The 23474-nt window shown below is 42.0% G+C and overlaps 1 protein-coding gene and 1 long non-coding RNA gene across 6 annotated transcripts in view; one reads left to right on the plus strand and one right to left on the minus strand.

Annotated features, from left to right (window-relative positions):
• The window catches only part of LOC308597894, a 208707-nt gene that overhangs the window by 72408 nt on the left and 112825 nt on the right, over positions 1-23474 (minus strand). The gene's annotated exons all lie outside the window — the stretch shown is intronic.
• PIP5K1B (phosphatidylinositol-4-phosphate 5-kinase type 1 beta) overlaps positions 1-23474 on the plus strand; it is a gene marked incomplete at its 3' end in the record, with an annotated part of 92399 nt that overhangs the window by 18123 nt on the left and 50802 nt on the right. For 4 of the 5 annotated variants that reach the window (XM_081213742.1, XM_081213739.1, XM_081213741.1 and 1 more), the window contains exons 2-3: positions 7588-7669; positions 9065-9148. In XM_081213742.1, the coding sequence (XP_081069868.1) occupies positions 9065-9148 (84 nt within the window). In that variant the 5' untranslated portion in view covers positions 7588-7669. The remainder of the gene's footprint in view (positions 1-7587; positions 7670-9064; positions 9149-23474) is intronic. The other variant, XM_081213740.1, reaches the window with a different exon arrangement.

The following is a 23474-nucleotide window of genomic DNA, read 5'->3' on the forward strand; positions in this document are numbered from 1 at the left end:
GTTGGGGGTTGCAGCTGTTTGGATCCTGCCAATTCTTCTATCTCCAGCTCTTGAATGATGAGCTAAAACTGAAAGGTTATACAAAGATTAACTATTGCTTCTTTTTTGAGGCTGGTAAGGGTGGGACTTATGTTTCTTAAAATCCCCTTAAGTGCTCAGAACGTCTGTTTGTAACAAAGGATCAGGTCTTATTCAATTTAATGTTTTCTTCTTAATTTAGATTTATGGCGAATGCACAGCAGTTCTTAGCTTATGACTGTACCTTTGTATTTCTTTTTTTTTAATTTCGTGAACACAAATTCATGTATGTGAAGAAAAAAAAGCAATATTTGTATTCAATGTTTACATTTTGCATAATCTTGTAAAGCTGTATATGTACAGAATTAATTCAATATGTATTATTCCCTTCAGTATGTTTTATTTCCATTGGGAGAGGCAACATCCTTTTCAGAGGCTTCTGTATTCAGACAAGTTCTTACTTGGATATAAGAAACACCATTCATTTATCCAAAATAAATTGGCCACAGTGTTCTCTGGAAACTGATTGCTTATCGATCCTTTCTGAGAGGTATCAGTCCTCTGCAGATACATATATATTTGTTTCTGAAAATAAATTGATTTTACCTTGTGTAATCAAAATCTAATAAGTTTATTTTAATCTGTTTATGGTAATTGTGGTTGCTAGAAGCAAATTTCCAGGGCTGCACAGGCACACAATTTTTATGCAGCAAGGTTGAAGGCACAAAATATTCTTTCCCAGACACTCCTATGTTTATATTACATTTTCCCCAGCCCAGTACAGATCAAGCTTACCAAGGAGAAATATTTTCTACCATGGGTTTGCTTAGTTACCTTTTTAAACAATAGTTTGGTGTGACGTTTCTGTCATGTATATGTGCTAAAGAGTGAGGAATATATGGAGTAGTGAAGCTTCCCCCACATTAATCAATTGTTAAATTTGTCTGCTCACACATAGATTACTGGGAATGTGATCTCTAATAATTGGGGATCATGTAGTGAGCATAAATATATTGCAAATCCAACTCAGAGTAATGGCATTGTTTCCACTGTCGCTTTGAATTGGCTTTGTGTGGCATTGTCACTGTCATATTTTGTTCTATGTTGATGATACAAAGCCAGTTCAGAGGAAAGACAAGAAAATTGCCCTTGCTTGGAATTTGAACATAGCCAGCCTTGGGTTATATAGTCTTAACAACCTAGGCACTTGCAAGCATTATGTCAGGCAGGCCATTCTTGATTCTGCACTACTCTCTGATGACCACTTCAGATACAAATTAAACAAACAAACAAACAAAGTCAGAGGTGGCTTGCACCTTCCTTTTTTTCTTTTTTTTTAAAAAAAAAATTATTGAAATTTTACAGACAATAAAAGGTTACAAGATTAAAAATAAGAAATAAAAAGAATAACAATAATAAAAGAAAAAGAGATACAAAAAAACACATAAAAAGTAAGAAAAAATTAAAAAGAAATCAATATTTTCATGTCTTATATTTCATTTACTTGTTTCCTGACCTCCTCACCCCCCCCCCTTTTTTGTATTCCAGTTCACATACCGGTAGTTAATTCAGCAAATCCTTACCCTCTATCATTTATCTTTACTCAATATCTTAACCTATTAAAACTATATATTTTAAACCATTGTCAATCCGTATTCACATATTCTTGTTAATCTTTTTGCCAAAACCGCTTATTTTGAATCCAACATCCCTTTAACATTCATTAATTTTACAGTATTTCTGCAAGTAGTCTTTAAATTTTTTCCAGTCTTCTTCTACCACCTCTTCTCCGGCTTTCACCTTCCATTGCTACTTCTGGTTATGGATCACTGAAAATAATGCTATTTTTCCTTCAGAGCTATTTTTTTAATATGCAGATACCTAGCTGAATTAATTGACTAATGAAAACTATATGATTGATATTTCTTTTACTAGGTGACAGCCCTAAAACCCAGCAAAGCCATCATTTTCAAGTTACTTTCTTTTATGTACTTTTTTAGCAACTGAAATGCACGAAGAAGGATATAAAACTTAACAAGGTGCTGAAAATGTTGTGGATCTTTTGTATATAAATTTCTTCTAGTTAGCAAATGGAATGACGTGTATGTGCTTACAGTATTTGTAGTGATGTTTGCAGCTGTCCTTGTAAAAAAAAAACCAAAGCACAAATATCTTTTGTCCTTCCCTGTTTCATTAACTTAGATTCTGACCATATAAATCATAGTATATGATACTCTTGTGATGGGACAGACCTTTCCTTCTCCTTGTGGTTGCAATGCCTGTACCCAACCCAGCCTTTTAAACAAACAGCTTGATCTGCAGAAATAAGCAGGTGTGAGTTTTCATAACATGGAGCTAATATAATCATCTGCTCATTTTTGCAGGTCAGGCTGCTGTCAGCCTGCTCTTTGCCTCATTTCATTTTAAGGAGGGGGATGTTTTAACCCCCACAAAACATGGTAAGTGGTGCATTTGCAGAAAAAGCTCACAGCTGAGTTAAGTGACCTTTACTCCTAGTGTGTGCATAGGATTGCAGCCTCCATTACTGTGTTGTTTCCAGAAGCCTGGATGCTGTGGGTTCTGGATATGACAGGACTGGTGTTACAGAGGAGAGGATAATTAATTTCCCATTTGATGTGGATTGGCTGCTCCTTTGGGACAGGGCATTTTTGTTTTGTCTTACCTTTGTTTTGTAGCAAATGATCACTTTTGTCATGTGCTTCGAAGTTCTGTTTGCTTTTTAGTCAGGCTGCTTCTTCATCTTTCCAGAGCTGCAAAAGGGCCGCTGGAGTTCTCAGGCGGCTCTGAGGCTGCCAGCTGGCCATTCCTGCCCTCAGCCATTCTTGTGAATTTCACCATGTATCTGACCTTTCAGAACTCAGTTTGTGTTAGTGATTCTGAACTTGAAGCCTGGGGATACTCAGTTTTATCTTGCTATCCTTTACACTTGTCTGTGTAGCTTTGAGAATTATCTAGAGAGATTCAGTATGTGAGCTTTAAAAGATATTTGATATTTTTAGCACATTTGCCCATCATAGAAATTGAGACTAGCAGACCATTTCCTGGGGGGGGGGGATGATTTAGCTGTACAGTGGTGCCTCGCAAGTCGAGAATAATTCGTTCTGTGAGTCTTTTCGTCTTGCAGTGTTTTTCGTCTTGCGAAGCACGGTCCGTCGCAACTGCGCCTCTTCAAGCAGCTTTAAAAAAAAAGCGCAAGATGTTTTCGTCTTGCGAAGCAAGCCCATAGGGAAATTCGTCTAGCGAAGCAACGCAAAACCGAAAAACCCTTTCGTCTAGCGAGTTTTTCGTCTTGCGGGGCACCACTGTACTATGATTTTGAGTTTGTTAATAATAAGCTATAGTTTCCATGACTTTAGTATCATTAAAATTCACTTTAATTAATTCACATTTCTGCTATGCAGTTATTGCTATTACATAGACCAGATAATGCTATAAGGAAATACTTATTGAACACTGCTATTAAAGCTGTAGCAAGCTCTTCAGGGTACACAGTTGTGCTTGAGAAAATGTGATTTGCAGATTTTATGCTGCAGAGGCATTTTACTGGTTGTAATCAGTATTACGTTTGTCATAATTATAACTGGCATTCCTTTGCAGTTGATAGTATTCTCTGTTTTTCAGGTCCTCATGAGCTGGAGTATGCAAAACCGTGTTTGTTTGTTTTGATATTTGAGGAAATATGAGTTTCACCCCTCATGTGGTGTAGATTTATAAAGGCTAAGTGGGCCCCTGCTACTTGCATGTGTGAAACCAGGAACTGTGTGCTTTCTGGTTTACTAGTAGCCTGTTATACCAGAGGGGATCTGACTACAGATGGGTGCAGCATCTGAGCAATCAAAACTATTCCTGTAACTCCTGGAATGAATAGAATGCATCCAAAACTTCATGCTGGTACAGTCTTTTCTAGTAGCGCCCTGTTTTTTTGGAGAGAGCCTAACAGGAAAGAGTTTCAATTTAGACCTATATTAGATGTCTGCCATGTTTACTGAACATGAGGCTCTTATTCTGGGCCTCCATGTTTGGGGGGAAAACACATTTTCCCCGGCATTTCTTTAATCTCAGCTAGATAGGTGGTTTGGAGGCAGAGATCAAAAACTGTGACACTCCAGGAGTTTCCCTTTTGTTAGACTCAAAGGAGGGCTGCACCAAAGTGGCAAGAATTGGTGGGTGGGTGTGCATTTTAGTTGCAGAATCTCTTCTGTAACTCTGCAGGAATGTGACACACTCACTGGGCAGCAGAAATATTTAAAGAAACTGAGTTAGTAAAAAATGCCTACCAAGCAAATGTTGAACTTGAGGAGGACTGGCAGTCTTCCAGCCCTGTCGGAGAACATACTGATACTTTCCCAAGAATAACAGCATAGTGGGATGCCTAAACGAATTTGCATAAGAACACTTCTGCATCCGGATCCTGCTAAAACTTTGTCCAGGACTACAGAAGAGATGGAAAGTTTCAGACATGCAAGTAGGGGTGGCTGAATCTATCCATTTCTCTTTCTCTCTATTTCTCACTTTACCTGTTACTTTTCATTTTAAGTTCAGTTGTCCACATTTCCATATTAGTTTGTGAATTTCTTTTCTCATGAAAATTCATCAGCATTTCAGTTCAAATTTCTCCTAGCATACACAATTCCCCTTAATATAATGCATCATGGTATGCTATTTTGACTTGTATATGCATTTGTATGCATGCATTTTTGTACACTTTACTTGGCTAGAGAACTGCATTGCAAATTTCAAAAAGTGCGAATTTTGAAAGATGGCTGTGTTTTTTCAGTATTGTTTTGGAAAGTGTGAATTAGAGAACTTCATATTTAAATGCAAACTGAGCCAAATTTCTATCCCATCTCAACATTCAAGACAGTTAAATTAACAGAACCGTGTTCTTTATATGGTTGAGCTTCTTGCATGGTCAATTGTTCTTCAAGTCAGGAGTTCACCATATGTCTCCCTAACCTTGGCAATTTTACAGGGCAATGTTCATATGGATAAAAATGTTGTTGAATAAAATTTCCAGATATATTGAGCACAACCTAGCCTCTCTTTCACATTGAGCACGAATGTTTTGCTATTATTGGAGGAAAATTTTGAAGCTGCTGATTGTATCTCAGGATAGTGGTGGATTAGTGTGGTTTTTTTGTGTGTGTTTTGGTGGGTTTTATAAACAAGACACGGGTGGCACTGTGGGTTAAACCACAGAGCCTAGGACTTGCCGATCAGAAGGTCGGCGGTTCGAATCCCTGCGATGGGGTGAGCTCCCGTTGTTCGGTCCCTGCTCCTGCCAACCTAGCAGTTTGAAAGCACGTCAAAGTAGATAAATAGGTACCGCTCCGGCGGGAAGGTAAACAGCGTTTCTGTGCACTGCTCTGGTTCGCCAGAAGCGGCTTAGTCATGCTGGCCACGTGACCTGGAAGCTGTACACTGGCTCCCTCTGCCAATAAAGCGAGATGAGCGCCCCAACCCCAGAGTCAGTCACGACTGGACCTAATGGTCAGGGGTCCCTTTACCCTTTACCTATAAATAAGAATAATGTTATATAAATAAGCATGCCAGGTTTTCTCATGTCATTTGTATATCACAAAAATAGCATAATGTGAAAAAATATCTACAACATATGTTTCATTATTAGTGATCAATGTATAAGTTCTTGGTTCATGAATTGATTCAAACAATTAGGAAGAAGAAGAAGAAGAGGAGGGGTGAGGAAGAGGGGAAGGGGGAATGGTGAGTGGGGTTGGGTGGTTATGCTTCTATTCTACTTGGGGGGAGGGTGTTGTGTCGGTTCTCTAACTATTCACTTGTTGTATTTCCTTGGCGGTGAGAGGTTGGGGGTGGCCTAGGGTGTGGTTGGTTGTCTTTCGTTGGTTGTAGTGAGATTTGTTTTTGTGAGTGTGCATTTTTGAATCAGGCTAGCCAGATTGATTCATATGCTGTCGGCGGATTCTTGTTGTTGTTGTCTTGTTGGACTGTGTATGTTAAAGGGGAACCATACCAGGGTGAAGGCGTCTTCTTCTATTTGTCAGTTTCAGTTTATTGGTTAGTTTTTCTAATAAGGCTGTTTCCCATACTATTTGATACCTTTGGTCCATGCTTCCTCCTGACAGGTCTCTCCAGTGTCTGGCTATGATGTTTCTGGCTGCTGAGAGTAGGTGGGTTATGAGCTCTTTGTGGTGTGAGTGGGCATTATAATCTTGGAAGATGTTTAGTAGGGCCAGTTCTGGGGTGACTTCTAATACTTGCTTAATTATTTTGCATATTTCTTGTATGATTGTTGTCCAAAAGAGTTGGATTTTGAGGCATTCCCATCACATGTGGAGGTATGTGCCTGTGGAGGTGCATCCTCTCCAGCATTTTGGTGAGGTTCTTGGGCATATTAGCATTATTTTCCGTGGTGTTAGGTACCACCTGTGAGTTTCAGAGTGAGTTCTTTTCTCTGATATGGATTTAAAGGGAGGTTTGGACCACATTCTGGTCTACTAGGTGGGGTTAATCTCATAGCCTACGTCGTCCTCCCATTGTTTTTTTTATTACATTGAGGGGGTTTGTGGGATTTTGGAGCAGTATTTTGTATATTGTGGATACCATCCCTTTGCTGTGTCCTTTTGTTGTTAGGAGGAGGTTTTCAAAGGTTGTCAAGGGCCTAGTTGCTGCTGATTTTACTACTGGGTCGTTTAAGAGGGCATGTAATTGGTGGTGTGTTACCCAGGGCATTTGGGTGTCCCCTAGTTTGTCTTGTATTTCTTGTGTTGATATGGGTTTCTTCTTTTTGTAGAAGTCTGCTAGGCATTATAAGCCTTTGGCTTGCCAGGTTTTTATCTGGAGATTTTGAGCTGCGTGTTGGAATAATGGGTGGTGTGCCAGGGGGATTAGTGGGGATGGGGTTGGGGACAGTTTGCCTACTTCTTCTTTCCATGCTTTAAGCATGGTCTTTGTGAACATTGTGTTATACTTTTACACATCTTCTTCATCCCTCCCACCAAAACACCTCAGTGTAACAGTTGCCCAATAGACTGGAAAGCTTACTACAATTTTGTAACATTTTGGTTAGTCCTAATAAAGGTACTTCCAATTATGGAGTCTTTCTTTCAGACCAAAAGAACTACCTTCATTTTATTTGCTACTTGTTCAGCAGCCTCCTACTTAAACATAATAAATTCAGTTATTTGCATGAATTTGAATCATTCATGGGAAGCAGAAGTAAAAGGATTGGGCCCCTAGGGAAGAGTTCTAACCCTGTTTATAATCAGGTCCATTCAGATAGGTTGCCCCTTTCCCAGTCATCTCCTTTCTCCTTTCTTCAAGACAGGCACAGTATTTTATTTTGTGGATTTACCACCTTCTGAGAATGTTTTATAATTAGGAGGTCATTGAGACTTTGACATTGTATTTAGGACAAAGGCTGCATTTGAGCATAGAAATGAGGAACTTGTGACTGGCTCACTGCAACTAGGTGTGCACATGTAAGGTATAATATAATTTATATGGTTAATTGGGCAGCATATAAACTCTGTAAATGAATAAATAAGTAACTATGTTTTGCTTTAACAGGGTCTTGGAAAAACTGACAGCATCCATGAATGGGCTGGTTGTCTCTCTAAAGTCCAGATTATTTGCAACATAGCTGGGAAAGGTAGGTTCCTTGTAATAACAGTATTAATCTAACAGAGTTTATAAGACTGCTTCTTCTGGTGTAGGTGGTATATTCAGGCATAGGCTGGAGAAAGCAAAAGAGAGACTTGTGGTGCTGCGGTCCAAGGACAGTTTTGAAGTACCCTCCTGCTTTATTTTTGTAGTGATTCAGCTCAACATTGGTCTTTCGGGTGTCAAAAATGTTGAATCAATGCTCTAAAATCAGAAGCATATATTTCCTGGTAACTTCTATAGTAAGAAGATTGTTAAGAGGAACCCTTCTGGATCAGGCAAAAGACCCATCTAGTCCAGAAACCTGTTCTCACAGTGGCCAACCAAATGTCGATGGGAAGCCCAGAAGCAGGAGCTGAGTGCAAGAGCACTCCGCCCCCCAACACACGCACTTGTGAGTCTCAGCAGCTGGTATTCAGAGGAGGCTGCCGTCTGTGGTTAAGTTCTTCTACCACCACCCTCTGTTTACATTGAGGACTAAAACTAAAGCTATGACCATAAAAGACAAGCATTACTGGTCCAGTTTGACTGTCACATGAACCCAAGGTAGGCCTCTGTGAGGGGGTCTGTCCACCTTGCAGCATGATGTAATCATCAGGTGAATGAAACTTCAAGCTACAGCTGCAACTTGAATTCCTTTTTGAACTTGGCTGTGCCAAGGAAAGGTGGGCAGGTTAATCTCAAACTGTCTGGCAGTCTTTATTAGGCCCAAGCATTGGAGGTTCCCCACCACTGCATTAAACCATTGTTTAAAACAAACAAACACTGTTATATGCTGTTCAAAAGTCCCTGTGGCGTTCCTCTCCTGCTGCTGCTGCTGTGCTGCAGATGAAGCAAGCCATTGCCATGTCATCCAAACCTGGCCTTGTGGTTTGTTTCTCTCCAAAGAACCCATGAAGGATAACCACTGATTGTTCTTGGCTTACTGCTAGTGATTTACTTAGAGTAAAATAAACTACGAGTTCAAGTTTGGATGGCATGACAAGCCAGGCTGTGGCTTGCTTCATCTGCAGCAGGGCAGCAAGCTGGAGAGGAGCTCCATAGGAACTGTTGAAAAGCAGGCACATTAATTCATAGTTCATTTTAAAATACGGTTTAATTAGATGTGTGAACCAGGACACAGCTAATGAGTGGTCTGTCAGTCCAAGGCACCTTTTATTATTATCTTTTAGGTGCCGCAATGTCCTTTGTGTTCTTTTCTGCTTTTAATGGCATTTGATCTGTCTTTTAGGCTATATACTCCCTCTCTCTTTCTGACATTTTACTGACTTCTACTCCAGTGTTGATCTGATGCTGTTCTTATTTTATGTTTACTGCTTTATTATTTGACTATTATATACAACTTGTATTCAAATCCTTAGATATATTTTTTAAAACTTTTCAGATGCAGTCTATATCTGAAAATGGAGATCCTCCTTCCGGAAAACAAAATGAAACAAAACAAAACGAGGAGAAAACGTACAAAAAGGTTTTTGTTGCATGTAACTTTTTCGGAAATATTGTACACTGGTACAGAACACTAATGTTGACACTTCTAATCCCCCCCCATGAACTACACCAAAGCAGAAGATTTATTTCAAGAGTGGGGCAGTCTCAAAGATCTTTTAGGGCTAGTTCACATGTTGTCATCTTAATATGGAGTTAAATTTACAAAAGCTTCCCTCCCAGTCGTGGCTAGCAGCCACATTTATTAATTTAGGCAGACCCTTTCTATACCACTTAAAATATAAAAATATCTCTTAAGTGATGCAAACTAAAGCAACAAATGTTACAAAAATACACAGTAAAAATGTTAATTCAAATTACTATTAAACATATACTGATACCTGTTCCTTCCACTTCTGACACACCTCCCCACTCAAAACCTCTCTGACTCCAGACTCTCACCCAGGACTCCATCAAGCTATGGCAGCTGTCAGCAAGGGCCCAAACCAACTCACAGATCACCCCTCAAAATCTCACAACAAACAGGGTCCTGGAACCTGCTGACAATTACCCTAGTCTCTCCTTCTAGTCTTGCTTTTATGCTAGACACCAGTGAAGTTGATACAGGTTGCCCACAGCTGTGTCCCATTCAGCACTCAGCCAGCTGCACTGCACACATCTCATTCCTGGATGCAGCAGCCACACAAGCTGGGGAGAAGCCGCAACCTCACCTTGGCCTTCCTACCCTTCCCCATCAAGGAGGAAGCTTGTTGCCCACTCGCCTTCCTTTTTCTTGTTAGAGAAGATCACGGAAACCGCATCCCCGATCCTTTCCTTGTCCTCTCTGATGGCTGCTGTTGCTTGTTGTTACTTATCCAAAGTGCAGGCAGTAGCAGCCAATGAGAAGGCTTAGTAATCTTGGATTACTTGATTTATTTATTTTTTTAAATGCACTGATCGACTGCAAATGCACCTTTGGAGAAGCAACTTACATAAAGTTGTTATTTTGCATCCAGCCTGAGAGCCCCTCAGTTTAGCACACTGTCCTGTAGAAATAAACAAATCTAATATTTACTCTCTGGAATGTTTAATGTGACAGAGATGAGAACTTTTAAAGCTGGAAATTAAACTTGGCCTATTCTCTTAATGACATTTAAATTTTGCAGTTTAACATAAACAGAAGACTCTGAACTTGCATTTAGAAATAGCCTAAATTTTAAGGAATTGGAAAATCTCTCAAATTGTTCTGAAAAGTCCAGGAGAGACAAAATGTGGTTTCCAGAGCCCTTTATGGCTGCTAACAACCCAGTGATGGCCACAATCATGAAATCAGCCACAACAGACTCCACCATCAGGATGTTGTGACTCAGTAAGCAGCTTACATATGGAAGATCCAGTGACAAAATTTGGATGAAGGGTTTCCTGTGCTTTTCCTATCTGCATCTTGGTGGGTCCATGGGAATGGATACATCAAAAGATTCTCAATTAGTTTTAGCTGAGTAACTCCGTATTCAGACTTGCTTCCATATTGATGGTGCAGTGATGCTTATGGGAGGTGACAGAGAGAACCAAGAGAGGCCCATAAAATCCATGGAACAAGCAGAATTTGCTGCCAGAATACAAATTTTTTTGGTTCTTCATTCTGCACTATCTCTTAATAATAATTGTACCATTTGCAGAGATTTTGTTCTATTTTGAGAGTATGTTGAACAAGGGGAAAAGTCATATGGAAAGTTTTAGTTTCTGGTTTGACATCTAGTCATAGCTATCAACCTTCCCTTTTTTTGTGGGAAATTCCCTTATTCCAGCGCCGTTTCCCGCTGCTTCCCACTGCTATCCCAGATTGTTAGATATCCCGTAGACTGTCCCCGGGACAGGTGAGGCTGCTAATCCCCTATTTTCGAGGCTGCTGATCCATTATTTTCAAATCTGAAAGCTGGCAGCTATTCATCTAATTGTCCATAAGATAAAATGTAAACATGGAAATATGCCTGAGACTTAGTGGTATTTTCCATGTGCTGTTCTGGCAATAGTAATTTTCATAACCGCAGTTCTCTTTTGGTAATTCATGCAGTTCACTTATTTGGACAAGTAATAAAATCAGACACTCTGAAAGATTACCTGTATAAACAGAAATATCTGTTCTTAGAAATGAATCACAAGATGTTTTTGTGTAATTATATGCAATGGTTTACCTTCCAGAAACTTATTTATGTAACTGGCTAACATTGATTTGAGGGAGGTTTCTTATTAGGCTCTGGGTAGTGTCGTTAAACATTATCTTTAAGGGTAATACTTATGCTACTTACATAGAAGCGTTCACATGGACCCTAGTAGGACCTCAGTAGGGCTACATTTGAATGGGACTCGGGTGGTCCTGGGGTCTAAACCACCAAGCCTCTTGGGCTAGCCAGTCATAAGATGGTGGTTTGAATTTGCGCGGCGGGGTGAGCTCCCATTGCTCTGTCCCATTTCCTGCCAACCTAGCAGTTTGAAAGCACACCAGTGCAAGTAGATAAACAGGTACTGCTATGGCAAAAAGGTAAACCGTGTTTCCGTGCGTTCTGGCTTCCATCAGAAGCGGTTTAGTCACGCTGGCCATGACCCGGAAAAGCTGTCTGTGGAAAAACATCGGCTTTCTTGTCTGGAAAGTGGAGATGAGTGCCGCACCTATCCTAAATATCTTTGAAGAAGGTTAAGAAAAGCTTGGCCTATCACTCAACATCCAAAAAACCAAAGTGCTGCACCAACAAGCACAAAACAATCCCTCCGCGGTGCCACAAATCCAACTCAATGGTGTAATGTTGGGAGATGTTGATCACTTCTCCTACTTGGGCAGTTCTCTTTCCACAAGGGCTAACATTGATGCCAAAATCTAGCATCGTCTGAGCTCTGTGAGTGCGGCTTTCTCCCGATTGAAGTGCAGAGTGTTTGAGGACCAGGACATTTGCAGGGAAACCAAAATGCTTGTTTACAAAGCTATTTTACTGTATGCTTGTGAAATGTGGACCACTTATAAACACCATTTCCAGCTCCTCAAAAGATTACATCAATGGTGTCTCTGAAAGTTTTTACACATCACTTGGAAAAGCAGGTAAACTAATGCCAGTGTACTGGATGAAGCAAAGATCACCAGTGTTGAAGCAATGATTCTTCAACATCAACTTCGTTGGACTAGTGATGTGCGGATGCTGATTATCGTCTTCCAAAGCAACTACTCTATTCCAAACTTTAAAATGGAAAGTGTACTGCTGGTGGTCAACAAAAGAGGTTCAAAGACTCTCAAGGCCAATCTAAAAAAATGTAGTATAAACACTGGGAAACACTGGCCTGCGAGTGCTCCAATTGGAGAACAGTCTTTACCAAAGGTGAACCCTCACCATGATCAACTCCCACCTGGAAACCTATGTCCCCACTTTGGAAGGATGTGTGTGGATCATGTACTGGCATTTCTAGTACTGTATTACTTCTGTGAAAAAGCAAAAATGTGCTGATGCATTTTGGAGTAGCAGAATCTGAATCCTTTCTAGAATTGGTACACATATGGAAGTTCTTCTTATCATTGTTCCAAAGGTTGCACAATAGTTACTGATTACAGATAACAACTATAAATATTAAGGCTGTATTCTGCCTGTTTCCACTTCTTTCTGTTGCATATTTTAATAGCCAATGGTTTGCAGGTTGAGCATTCAAGCAGCTGCTGACTTTGTACAGATTATATCCCAGGTGTTTATGGATTATTATATTCCTAAAGGGAAATATTTATCAATGGAGGGGCAAAAAAGTTACCGTATTTTTCGCCCCATAGGACGCTCCGTCCCATAGGACGCACCTAGTTTTTTGGGGGGGGAAATAAAGGGGAAAATTTTTTCCTTTATTTCCCCCCCAAAAGCAGGTCGGGGAAACAGAACCAGGTCGAGGAACAGCGGGATGGCGGCGCTGCGCCTCCCTGCTGTCCCCCGAGCTTGTGGGGCTGGCCGATGTCTGCCCCGCGCGAGGGGCGCTCTGCATCAGGGCGCCCCCCCCCCCGCGGGGTGGCAAGCTGCTATCCGCGGCGTGAGGAGCCTTGCCGGGAACTCCTGCAAGGCTCCCCACGCTGCAGATGTCTGCCTGGCGCGGGGGGCGCTCTGCTTCAGGGCGCCCCTCGCGCCGGGCAGCAGGCTGCTATCCGCAGCGTGGGGAGCCTTGCCGGGAGCTCCTGCAAGGCTCCCAACGCTGCGGATGTCTGCTTGGCGTGGGGGGCGCTCTGCTTCAGGGCGCCCCTCGGCCGGGCAGCAGGCTGCTATCTGCAGTGTGGGGAGCCTTGTCGGGAACTCCTGCAAGGGTCCCCACGCTGCGGATGTCTGCCGGGCGCGGGGGGCGCTCTGCTTCAGGGCGCCCCTCGGCCGGGTAGCAGGCCGCTATCTGCAGCATGGGGAGCCTTGTCGGGAACTCCTGCAAGGCTCCCCACGCTGCGGATGTCTGCCTGGCGCGGGGGGCGCTCTGCTTCAGGGCACCCCGCCCGCCGGGCGGCAGGCTGCTATCCGCAACGTGGGGAGCCTTGCCGGGACCTCCGGCAAGGCTCCCCACGCTGCGGATGTCTGCCTGGCGCGGGGGGGCGCTCTGCTTCAGGGTGCCCCGCCCGCCGAGCGGCAGGCTGCTATCCGCAGCCTAGACATCCCTGCCGGACCTCCCATAGGGCTGCCTAGGCTGCGGATGTGTTCCTGAAGCCTGGAGAGCGAGAGGGGTCGGTGCGCACTGACCCCTCTCGCTCTCCAAGCTTCAGCAAAAGCCTGCATTCGCCCCATAGGACGCACCCAGATTTCCCCTTCATTTTTGGAGGGGAAAAAGTGCGTCCTATAGGGCGAAAAATACGGTATATATTTTTCTCAAGTTGGAAAAAGGCCCTACTTAAAGGTAAATTGAGTTGACTGTTGCTTTATAATAACATATAATAACATATTAATAGAGAACAAAGAGTTCAATGTAAAAGTTCCATGACTCAGATTTGCCTTCTCCATATGACTGGAACCTTAGAGTTAGAAAGTGATTCATTCGGAGTTCAAGGACTGCAGCACCAAAACCTGCTTCCTTTTAGATTTATAGTTGTATTTTAATATAACGGCACTGGAAGATTGATTTGAGCTGCAGTCTTTTACTTTCATTTTCTTCAGTTGGCTGGTGTAGGTGTGGGAGCCTTGTGCAAGTTGAAGATACAACCATTACATTTTAAAAAGGGAAGCTGTCTTCATTCTGAAACAACAATGTGGAAAGTAATCTTAGGAGATGGTCAGAAAGAAATGGAGGTATACTTCAGGCAGCCTTGATTGTTTCGTAGAAGTGCTAACAAAGTATGAAAGAGGACTTTATGCCTCATCCATTTGTGCTTCCTGTATAAAATCCGAAAGGGGGTCCCTGCATCTCCCCCATTTTGTGATGCTTGAGCTGTAGGTCATCTGAAATGTGTGCGTTTTACTGTGCTGGTGAGAAATTCATCCTTTGGACATTACACAAGAAGTATGATCAGAATCACTGGCATGCTGTCAGTTGGATTCTCTGTGTATTATAATTATTTATTAGATTTATATATTCTTTTTTAGATTTATATGTGGATTTTCTGTGTAATGCTGAGTTGTGGTTAAACTGGTCAAAATCTGAAAATATCTGTAAGATTACGTAATGCAGTCACCCCATTTTCCACCTACAGGAGAGGGAGGCCATTGGGAAGAAAACTAGGTATGGTATTGTTGATTCATAAATCTAAAAATGCATGAAATGTTAGTGGCATGTTAAATTGTTATAAAATTGTTATTAAAAAATTACAGGTTACTAACCATTACTTAGTTTTATTTCTAAATATTTATCCTGAGGTGCTTCTTCACAAGGTTTTTTCTCAAGAATAGCCATGCTTTGTTCACTCACTTTTTGTAGAGCATCTACATAATGTAGTCACCTTGTCATTGTCATCCTGTATTTTTCCCTCCATGTGTTCATGGGAGCTGGGCATGTTTAGCCTGGAGAAGAGGAGGTTAAGGGGTGATATGATAGCCATGTTCAAATATATAAAAGGATGTCATATAGAGGAGGGAGAAAGGTTGTTTTCTGCTGCTCCAGAGAAGCGGACACGGAGCAATGGAGCCAAACTACAAGAAAGAAGATTCCACCTAAACATTAGGAAGAACTTCCTGACAGTAAGAGCTGTTCGACAGTGGAATTTGCTGCCAAGGAGTGTGGTGGAGTCTCCTACTTTGGAGGTCTTTAAGCAGAGGCTTGACAACCAGATGTCAGGAGTGCTCTGATGGTGTTTCCTGCTTGGCAGGGGGTTGGACTCGATGGCCCTTGTGGTCTATTCCAACTCTAGGATTCTATGATTCTATTCTATGATTCTATGTTCCATCTTTTCTGGGATTGCCTTAGAACATAGCGAAACCTTTCTAATTGTGGAGTGGGCTTTAATAGTAGGAGAGGATATATTAATTGCAATTTCTCCCTCTAGGCACCCACATGTGTGGGTTAAACAGAGTTTCAAAATTCCATTCTTGGCAGCTAAATTAAAAGCATAGGAATTAGACTGTAAAACCTGGCTTTGACAAGTCTAGCTGTGAAATAAGTTGGCTCCCCTTTCTTACCCCGCTTAATAAAGAATCAGCAACAACTTGTAAAATAAATTTTAAAATAAGATTTACTTACTTTATAATTATGCATTGGTTCACAGCAACAGTAACACTAAAAACTATGCAGGCAGAATACAATCGTACCTCGGCTCCTGAACAATTGAAAATCGGAAGTGAGTGTTCCAGTTTTTGAACTTTTTTTGGAAGTGTTTCCGGTGTGCCTGTGCAATCGGAAACCATTTGGCAGCTGCCCCTTGGTTTCCAAACATTTCAGAAGTCGAAAGGACTTCTGGAATGGATTCCTTTAGACTTCTGAGGTACAACTGTACTTATATTTACAGTATAACCAGCTTCAGGCATGTGCCTAAAGCTGGAGCGAATGGAGGCATGCCAGCATCCAACGCTGGTCAAAGGAAAAGAGAGAGGAAGGGGTTAGTACAATATGCTCCTTCCTCTCCAGGATAGGAGGAGAAATGACATCACACTGAGCCCTCTCTACCAATTGTATTTCTATGATCTTAGTATTTGCCATTCAGCAATCTGGCTCTGTGGACTTAGCCCCTCCTCAAGCTAACTAGCAATAATATGCATTTGTTAGGTTTGGCTGCTAATTTCCCGCACTAATAAGATGGTAGTGGGTTGCAGATACTTTTCCTTGTAAGAGTTAAGGCAAATGGTACATAGATATGTAGGTAATCTTTTTTAATCTGTTGTGCATTTTCTCATACCCCATAGGATACATTTTTTCTACTATGGTGGTTGCTTGTTCCCATCAGGCGTTAACAATTGCAATGTGCTACTGGGGTCAATAAATAGTTCTGTATTTAAGAATAAAGAGAGTATTTTCTTACATGCCAACAATGCCTCTCAATAAAGAAGACAACAATGATTGCTCATGACCACAACAACTGGTCAAACTGATCCACTCTTATTAGAATACTGTTAACCTAAAGGTAGTCTAGCATCCCTTATTCAGATAGATAGATAGATAGATAGATAGACAGACAGACAGACAGACAGACAGACAGACAGAGTAACTTTAGCATCCATCTTTTCTGAAACTTTCTGTTTTTTATAGAATTGATTCCTTTAATCTACAAACTCTTTCTGCTAGCATCTGTTTCAGTAGGGGATTGTTCAGTTCACAAAAAGGATCAGTCTGAAACAAAGTCTACTCAAAGTTACATAATTTAGTTCTTATGCAGGACATTAATCTTTTATAAAAGACCTTTTCAAGGCAGAAATGGGAAATTTGTGAATGAGCCATTCAGTTCCTTTACCAATTAAAAGTTTCATTTTAGGAATGAGCTTTTGTGCCTTGTTCTTAGCAAACTGCATGTTAGGAACTGTTATGCAACTTGAAAAATCTGATATTAATTAGTTTAAAAAACACAATGTTACCCATCGGCATGCTGCTTCTCATTTGAAAAATAAGTTGAAACTAGAGAATCGCCTGGCTAGCACGCAACATTAAGTTATAGTTTAAAATAAACTATGATTTAAGGGCATGAGTGCCTTTCTCCGCCCTCACTCCAGGCTCTGCTCGGCAGAGGAAAAGAAAAAGTCATAATCTTGCTTGTTGTGCCATGTGAGCCAAGGCCTGTGGTTTCTTTCCTCCATGCACACAATGAGTGGTAAACCAAGAAGTAACTAGTTTGGTCCCCTGTGCGACAGAATCAGGAGCAAGGAAGAGCGGAGCTGTTGTGTACATTAAACCACATTTTTAACTTAAATAAGCTGCTGTGCCTGACTCAGAATATGTTTGCTGTCAAGATTCTTGAAGCCATAGGTGTTACGAGACTTAACTGATTTGCTACTCTGAAAAGTCTTTTGTATTATATTTTGATTGGTGGAGTACGCTGTGTGAATTTTCTCTCAGAATTCTCTTTCCTGGGTTTCATTCTATAAAGCTTAAATGGAATGTATGTGAGATAGATAGATAGATAGATAGATAGATAGATAGATAGATAGATAGATAGATAGATGATAGATAGATGGTAGATAGGTAGATTCTGTCTTCTTAGCCATTATATTTTGTCTTGTAATCTTGTGTTTCTAGAATTTAAAGTAACCTGAGCTGCCAGCCATTTGTTTGGCTTGATTCTCTGCAATTTCATAGAATCATAGAATCCTAGAGTTGGAATAGACCACAAGGGCCATCGAGTCCAACGCCCTGCCAAGCAGGAAACCCCATCAGAGCACTCCTGACATATGGTTGTCAAGCCTCTGCTTAAAGACCTCCAAAGTAGGAGACTCCACCACACTCCTTGGCAGCAAATTCCACTGTCAAACAGCTCTTACTGTCAGGAAGTTCTTCCTAATGTTTAGGTGGAATCTTCTTTCTTGTAGTTTGGCTCCATTGCTCCGTGTCCGCTTCTCTGGAGCAGCAGAAAACAACCTTTCTCCCTCCTCTAAGCCTCTAGCAATTTAAATTGCTAAATGGTTGGTTCTAATTTTCTTGGTTTTAAACAGTGCTTTTCTTCTAGAAAAAAGGTGCCAGTACTGCATACCCTTAAGTACCCCCAGAAAAAAAACACTGGTTCTAAGCACAGCAGGCCCAACCAGGTATCCACTATAGTGGCTTCATAATAAAATCCGATTTGCTTTATTTCACTCTGAATACCTGTGGATGGTAAAGAACATACAAGCATCAAAATGTGCGATATTTTCTTTTAAAAAAAAGTATAACAAAAATATAAATTCAGCTACCTATCTCTTTTAAATAACTATGTGATCAGCATGAGGATATATTCCTCATTAGGTTTGTAGGAATTTTTAACATCTACATATTAGAGGCCCACCTCTTTAAGAAAAAACCCACCCCAGAAAATAACCTAAAAATATATTATCAGTCATTATCGCTGAATTCCACTTCTGTTATGTTTGAAATACAAAGAGCCAGGGAAAATTAGCTCTTCAAGGTAAGCTTCCAATATTTAGTCCTCTCCTTGATTGAACAATAGTCCACGGACGGGCTACATAAGGCACACACGGGGTTTTTCTCGAGCTTCTGCTCTCTTGGCCCATTAATTATATTGCTAATGGAGACCCAGCACCACTCCTTGAGCAGAGCCAGTAACTTCTTTCGCCAGAAGTGGTACAGCAATCTTCCCTCAACACTAACCAGCAGGCCCATTAGTTGCAACTAGGCCTTGCCAGTCAGCTCTATGGGGGTGTGCACTGATGGTTCCTCTTATTGCAGGGGAGTCAGTGTGTTGCATCCAGATGTTGTTCAGCTGTAGTTTCCATCATCCCTGGCCATTGGTTGTGCTAGTTGGCACTGATGGGATTTGAAGTCCAACAACATCTGGAGGGTAGAAGAAGAAGAAGAAGCGTTTGGATTTGATATCCCGCTTTATCACTACCCAAAGGAGTCTCAAAGCGGCTAACATTCTCCTTTCCCTTCCTCCCCCACAACAAACACTCTGTGAGGTGAGTGGGGCTGAGAGGCTTCAGAGAAGTGTGACTGGCCCAAGGTCACCCGGCAGCTGCATGTGGAGGAGCGGAGACGCGAACCCAGTTCCCCAGATTACGAGACTACCGCTCTTAACCACTACACTGGGACGAATCCTCAAGCAACTCCATGACAGTTGTACAGCGGGGCATTTTGGACAGCATAAGACCATGCTACTGGTCACACGGGAATTTTGGTGGCCAAGGGTGAGAGACGATGTAAAGGAATATGTGCGAGGATGTGGCACATGTCAGAGGGCCAAAGGGGAAAGGGCGGCACCAGCGGGGTTGCTGGAACCATTGCCCACACCTGGGAAGCCGTGGGAGGTGGTGGGCGTGGACTTTATCACTGATTTGCCCAGATGTAAGGGTAAGACAGTGGTCATGGTGGTGGTTGATCTCTTGACCAACATGTGCCATTTTGTGCCCTGTTCGCACGCCGTAACGGCGGAAGAGATAGCTAGGCTGTTCGTAGAGCACGTGTTTAGGTTACATGGGGTACCTGCAAGGGTGGTCTCGGACCGGGGGGCTCAATTTACCTCACGATTTTGGCGCAAGCTCATGGGGCTGCTCCAGGTCGAAGTGAGCTTTACAACGGCAAGGCATCCTGAGACCAACGGGCAAGCGAAGAGGGCGAATGCTGTGTTACAACAGTATTTGATGTGTTATGTAAGTCAGAAGCAGAACGATTGGGTGGACAAACTAGCCCTGGCAGAGTTTGCTTACAACAACACGGAGAATGTATCCACAGGGATGACACCGTTCTTCGCCAATCATGGGCTTCATCCAAGGGCCTTCCCCGGGAGGGGGGAGGAGTTGTGGAGTGTTCCAGCGGCCGAACAGTTTGTGGAGGAAATGGAAGCGATCCACAGACAGCTGCAGTTAAATTTGGAGAGGGCTAAGGAGTTATACAAGAAGGAGGCCGACAAACATCGGCGATCAGGGGAGGTCATCAGGGTTGGGGACAAGGTGTGGTTGTCCACGCAAGGATTGCCTTGGAAAGGGGGGCTGTAAGAAACTCAAACCCAGGAAGGTGGGGCCCTTTGAGGTTATCCAGCAAATAAATCCGGTGGTGTTTAAGCTCAGGTTGCCAGAAAGCATGAGAATCCATCTGGTGTTCCATAGGTCACTGCTGTTCCCCTACAGGGAGGGGGGAAGGAGACCGGGTAATGGGGGAGTGGAAGGCTCACCACCCGAAATGGAGGAACGGGAGCAGTGCAACAAGGTCACGGAAATACTAGACTCTCGTTGGAGAGGGGGGGAATGTGGAATATTTGGTGGCTTGGGAAGGGGCCCCGGCATCGGAGAATACCTGGGTTCCGGAAGATAGTATGTCTAACAATGAACTGGTAGAGGAGTTCCACAATTTCTTCCCGGACAAACCAAAAGGCAAGGTGAGGTCCTTACAAGAGGTATTCAAAACAACAGAAGACGAAGAGGAATTCGAAGGTTTCCCAGCATTGGATGAGGAGGAGAAGGAAGACGAAGAAGTAGACTGGGGAACACCAGGACTTGGGGGTTGGAGGAGTGTGCTCGAAGCGACAGATGAGGAAGAGGGTAGTTTTGCGGAGTTCTCCCTGACCACCTCTGAGGAAAGAGAAGAGGATGTAGTCGGGTCTCCTGAGCGGGAGGGGGCCTTTGAGGAGGGGGTGGATGTCAGGGAGAGGCAAACGGGAAAAGATGAAAGGACAGAAACCAGCAGTTATAGAGAGCCTAAAGAGATTATCAGTAGCTTCTCGTCTGAGAGTGGGTCTGACGTAGAGGGGGAGGAGCCTGGAACAAGTCATTCTGGGCACAGAGGAAGTAAGGGGAGGAGTTTTCGCAGACTTGCATGCTGGGTGCGGAAAAGGAGGAAGAAAGATTAGAGGGAGCAACTGCGCACAAGGGGAAGGACGCTAATGGAAACGCTGGAGATGTACGTTTGAACTTAAACCTCTGGTGACAGGAGAGTACAAATACAAAGCTCGTTTAGTCGCTCAAGGATATTCTCAGAGGCCTGGAAAAGATTATGACGAAACTTTTTCCCCTACTGCTAAGGGGGACAGTGTAAGGCTGATTTTAACGCTTGGAGCAAAGAGAAAACTCCTGTTAAACCATTTTGACATTCAGACTGCATATTTACATGCACCAATATCAGAAGACCTGTATCTAGCCGAACCGCCTGGTTATGAGACAGGTTCCAATAGAGTGTTGAAGTTAAACAAAGCTTTATATGGTCTCAAACAGGCTGCAAGATCTTGGAACAGATGTTTCCATGAGGCCTTAGTGTCATTTGGTTTCAAGCAGAGTACAGCTGACAATTGTGTTTATGTACGTGGTACAGGCAGTGATCAAGAGTTTTGTCTGATTTATGTAGATGATGTATTGTATGCCTGCAAAACAGATAAACAAACTAAAAGGTTTGCCAAGCAATTGTCCAGTAAGTTCAAAGTGAAGGACTTAGGCCCGGTTAGGACATATCTAGGGTTGGAAGTGTGCTGGGCCCAAGATGGCAGCTGCCTAATTAGTCAGCAGAACAAAGTTAAACAACTACTGACTACATACAGGATGCAGGATTGCAAAGGGGCAGCGGTGCCTATGGATCCAGGTTTCATAAAAACACTTCATATAGATGAGAGTCCTGAATTTGAACATCCTGATGTATATCACTCTGTAATTGGAAGTTTATTGTATATAGCACAGTGGTCCAGACCTGATATTAGCTACGCAGTAGGCATATTAAGTAGATTGGTCTCAAAACCCACACTAAATGCCTGGAAAGGGGTAAAACAAGTTCTGAGGTATCTCAAACAGACAATTGGCTATATGTTACAATTAAATTCTTCCGAGGACGAAATGTTGAGTTGCTACTGTGATAGTGACTGGGGAAATTTGCCAGATAGAAAATCTGTCACAGGACTAGTCATAATGGTCGGTGGAGCTTTAATCAGCTGGCGGTCACGCAAGCAAGACGTTGTAAGTGTGTCATCAACGGAATCAGAGTATGCTGCATTGAGTGAATTGTGCAATGAGGTGATTTATTTCAAGCATTTGTTAACAGATTTAAACGTAAATTGTGGAGAACCAGTACAAGTTTACATTGATAATCAAGCTTGTATAACATTAAGTAAAACAGAGGGTTTCAAATCGCGTTCCAAACATATCTCTGTAAAATACCAAAATGTACGTTGCTGTGTACAAGACAATGTAATCACCTGTACTTATGTGTCAAGTGAAGAAAATGTAGCAGATGTGTTAACTAAACCATTGGCAAAGGTAAAGAACAAGCGAATGTGCAAGGGTTTAGGTTTGCTGGAAAAATGATCTCCTACATAGGTGTATTTGGAGTTAATTGTTCAGCAGAATCTGTGAGGGGGTGTTCAGTTTCTGTTAATTGGTTCTCGTGGGAAACTTGCAGATTCTAGCTTCACCAATTAACTCCAGCTGGTGTCAATTTACTCTTGGCAGAAAGCCCAGGTCTGCTTGACCTAGAAACTACTCACTCTGATTGGTTAACGAGCAGCACTCAACTCTGTTATCTAGGGATTGCTAGCACAGTTTGATGTGAGGTGTGTTAGGAGTTAGAAGTGCTGTGTATGGTTATGAGAGAGAGAAAGGAAGGAAGGATTTATTTTTGCTTTTATTTGTATGCAGAAACTCTGCTGGTTTTATTTTCTCCTTTTAATAAATCCTGTAAATAGTTATTCTGAGTCTAGCTGAGTAGTCATTACTGCCGCAACTAGCTTCTTCGCTGTGCAGGAAAACTCTGCTACGTTTGGGCTAAAGCCAGTAGGGCTATGCCTGACACTCCAAAGTTCCATGATGAACTTTGTCAAATAAATCAATTGTTTGGAACTGGCTGGGAGCCCGGAGTCTTATCTATGGCCAGCTGGACAGCACTAAGCCTCTGACATGTGCAGCCCATGATGTCTGAAAGTCTTTTTCTGCATACTTTGTGGGATGCCAAGTTTCAAATATGATTTGAATCTCTTTATTTTTTTAAAAAATATGATATTTATTGCAAATTTTTTAAAATTACAAAGAAAAAAGAAAGCAGAAAAAGAAAATAGAAAAAACAAAGAAAAGACAAACCACTTCAAACAATACAAATTCAAAAAACAAAAATACACCGCAAACAAACAAAAATAAATCCATCATTCTCAAATCCTCAACTCTCATTACCTTCTTTCTTTGACCTCCTCCTCCTCCCTTTTTTTGTATCCTGGTTAATAATTATGCAGCAAATCCTTTCCATATTTCATAGTATTCTGTCATTACATTAGCTTGATCTATTTTCATCTTATCTTATAGAAAACCTTAAAAACTTAAAACTTAAATCTTATT

The sequence above is a fragment of the Podarcis bocagei genome (genome assembly GCF_964188305.1).
Source record: "Podarcis bocagei genome assembly, chromosome: 11".
In the NCBI taxonomy this organism is placed as follows: domain Eukaryota; kingdom Metazoa; phylum Chordata; class Lepidosauria; order Squamata; family Lacertidae; genus Podarcis; species Podarcis bocagei.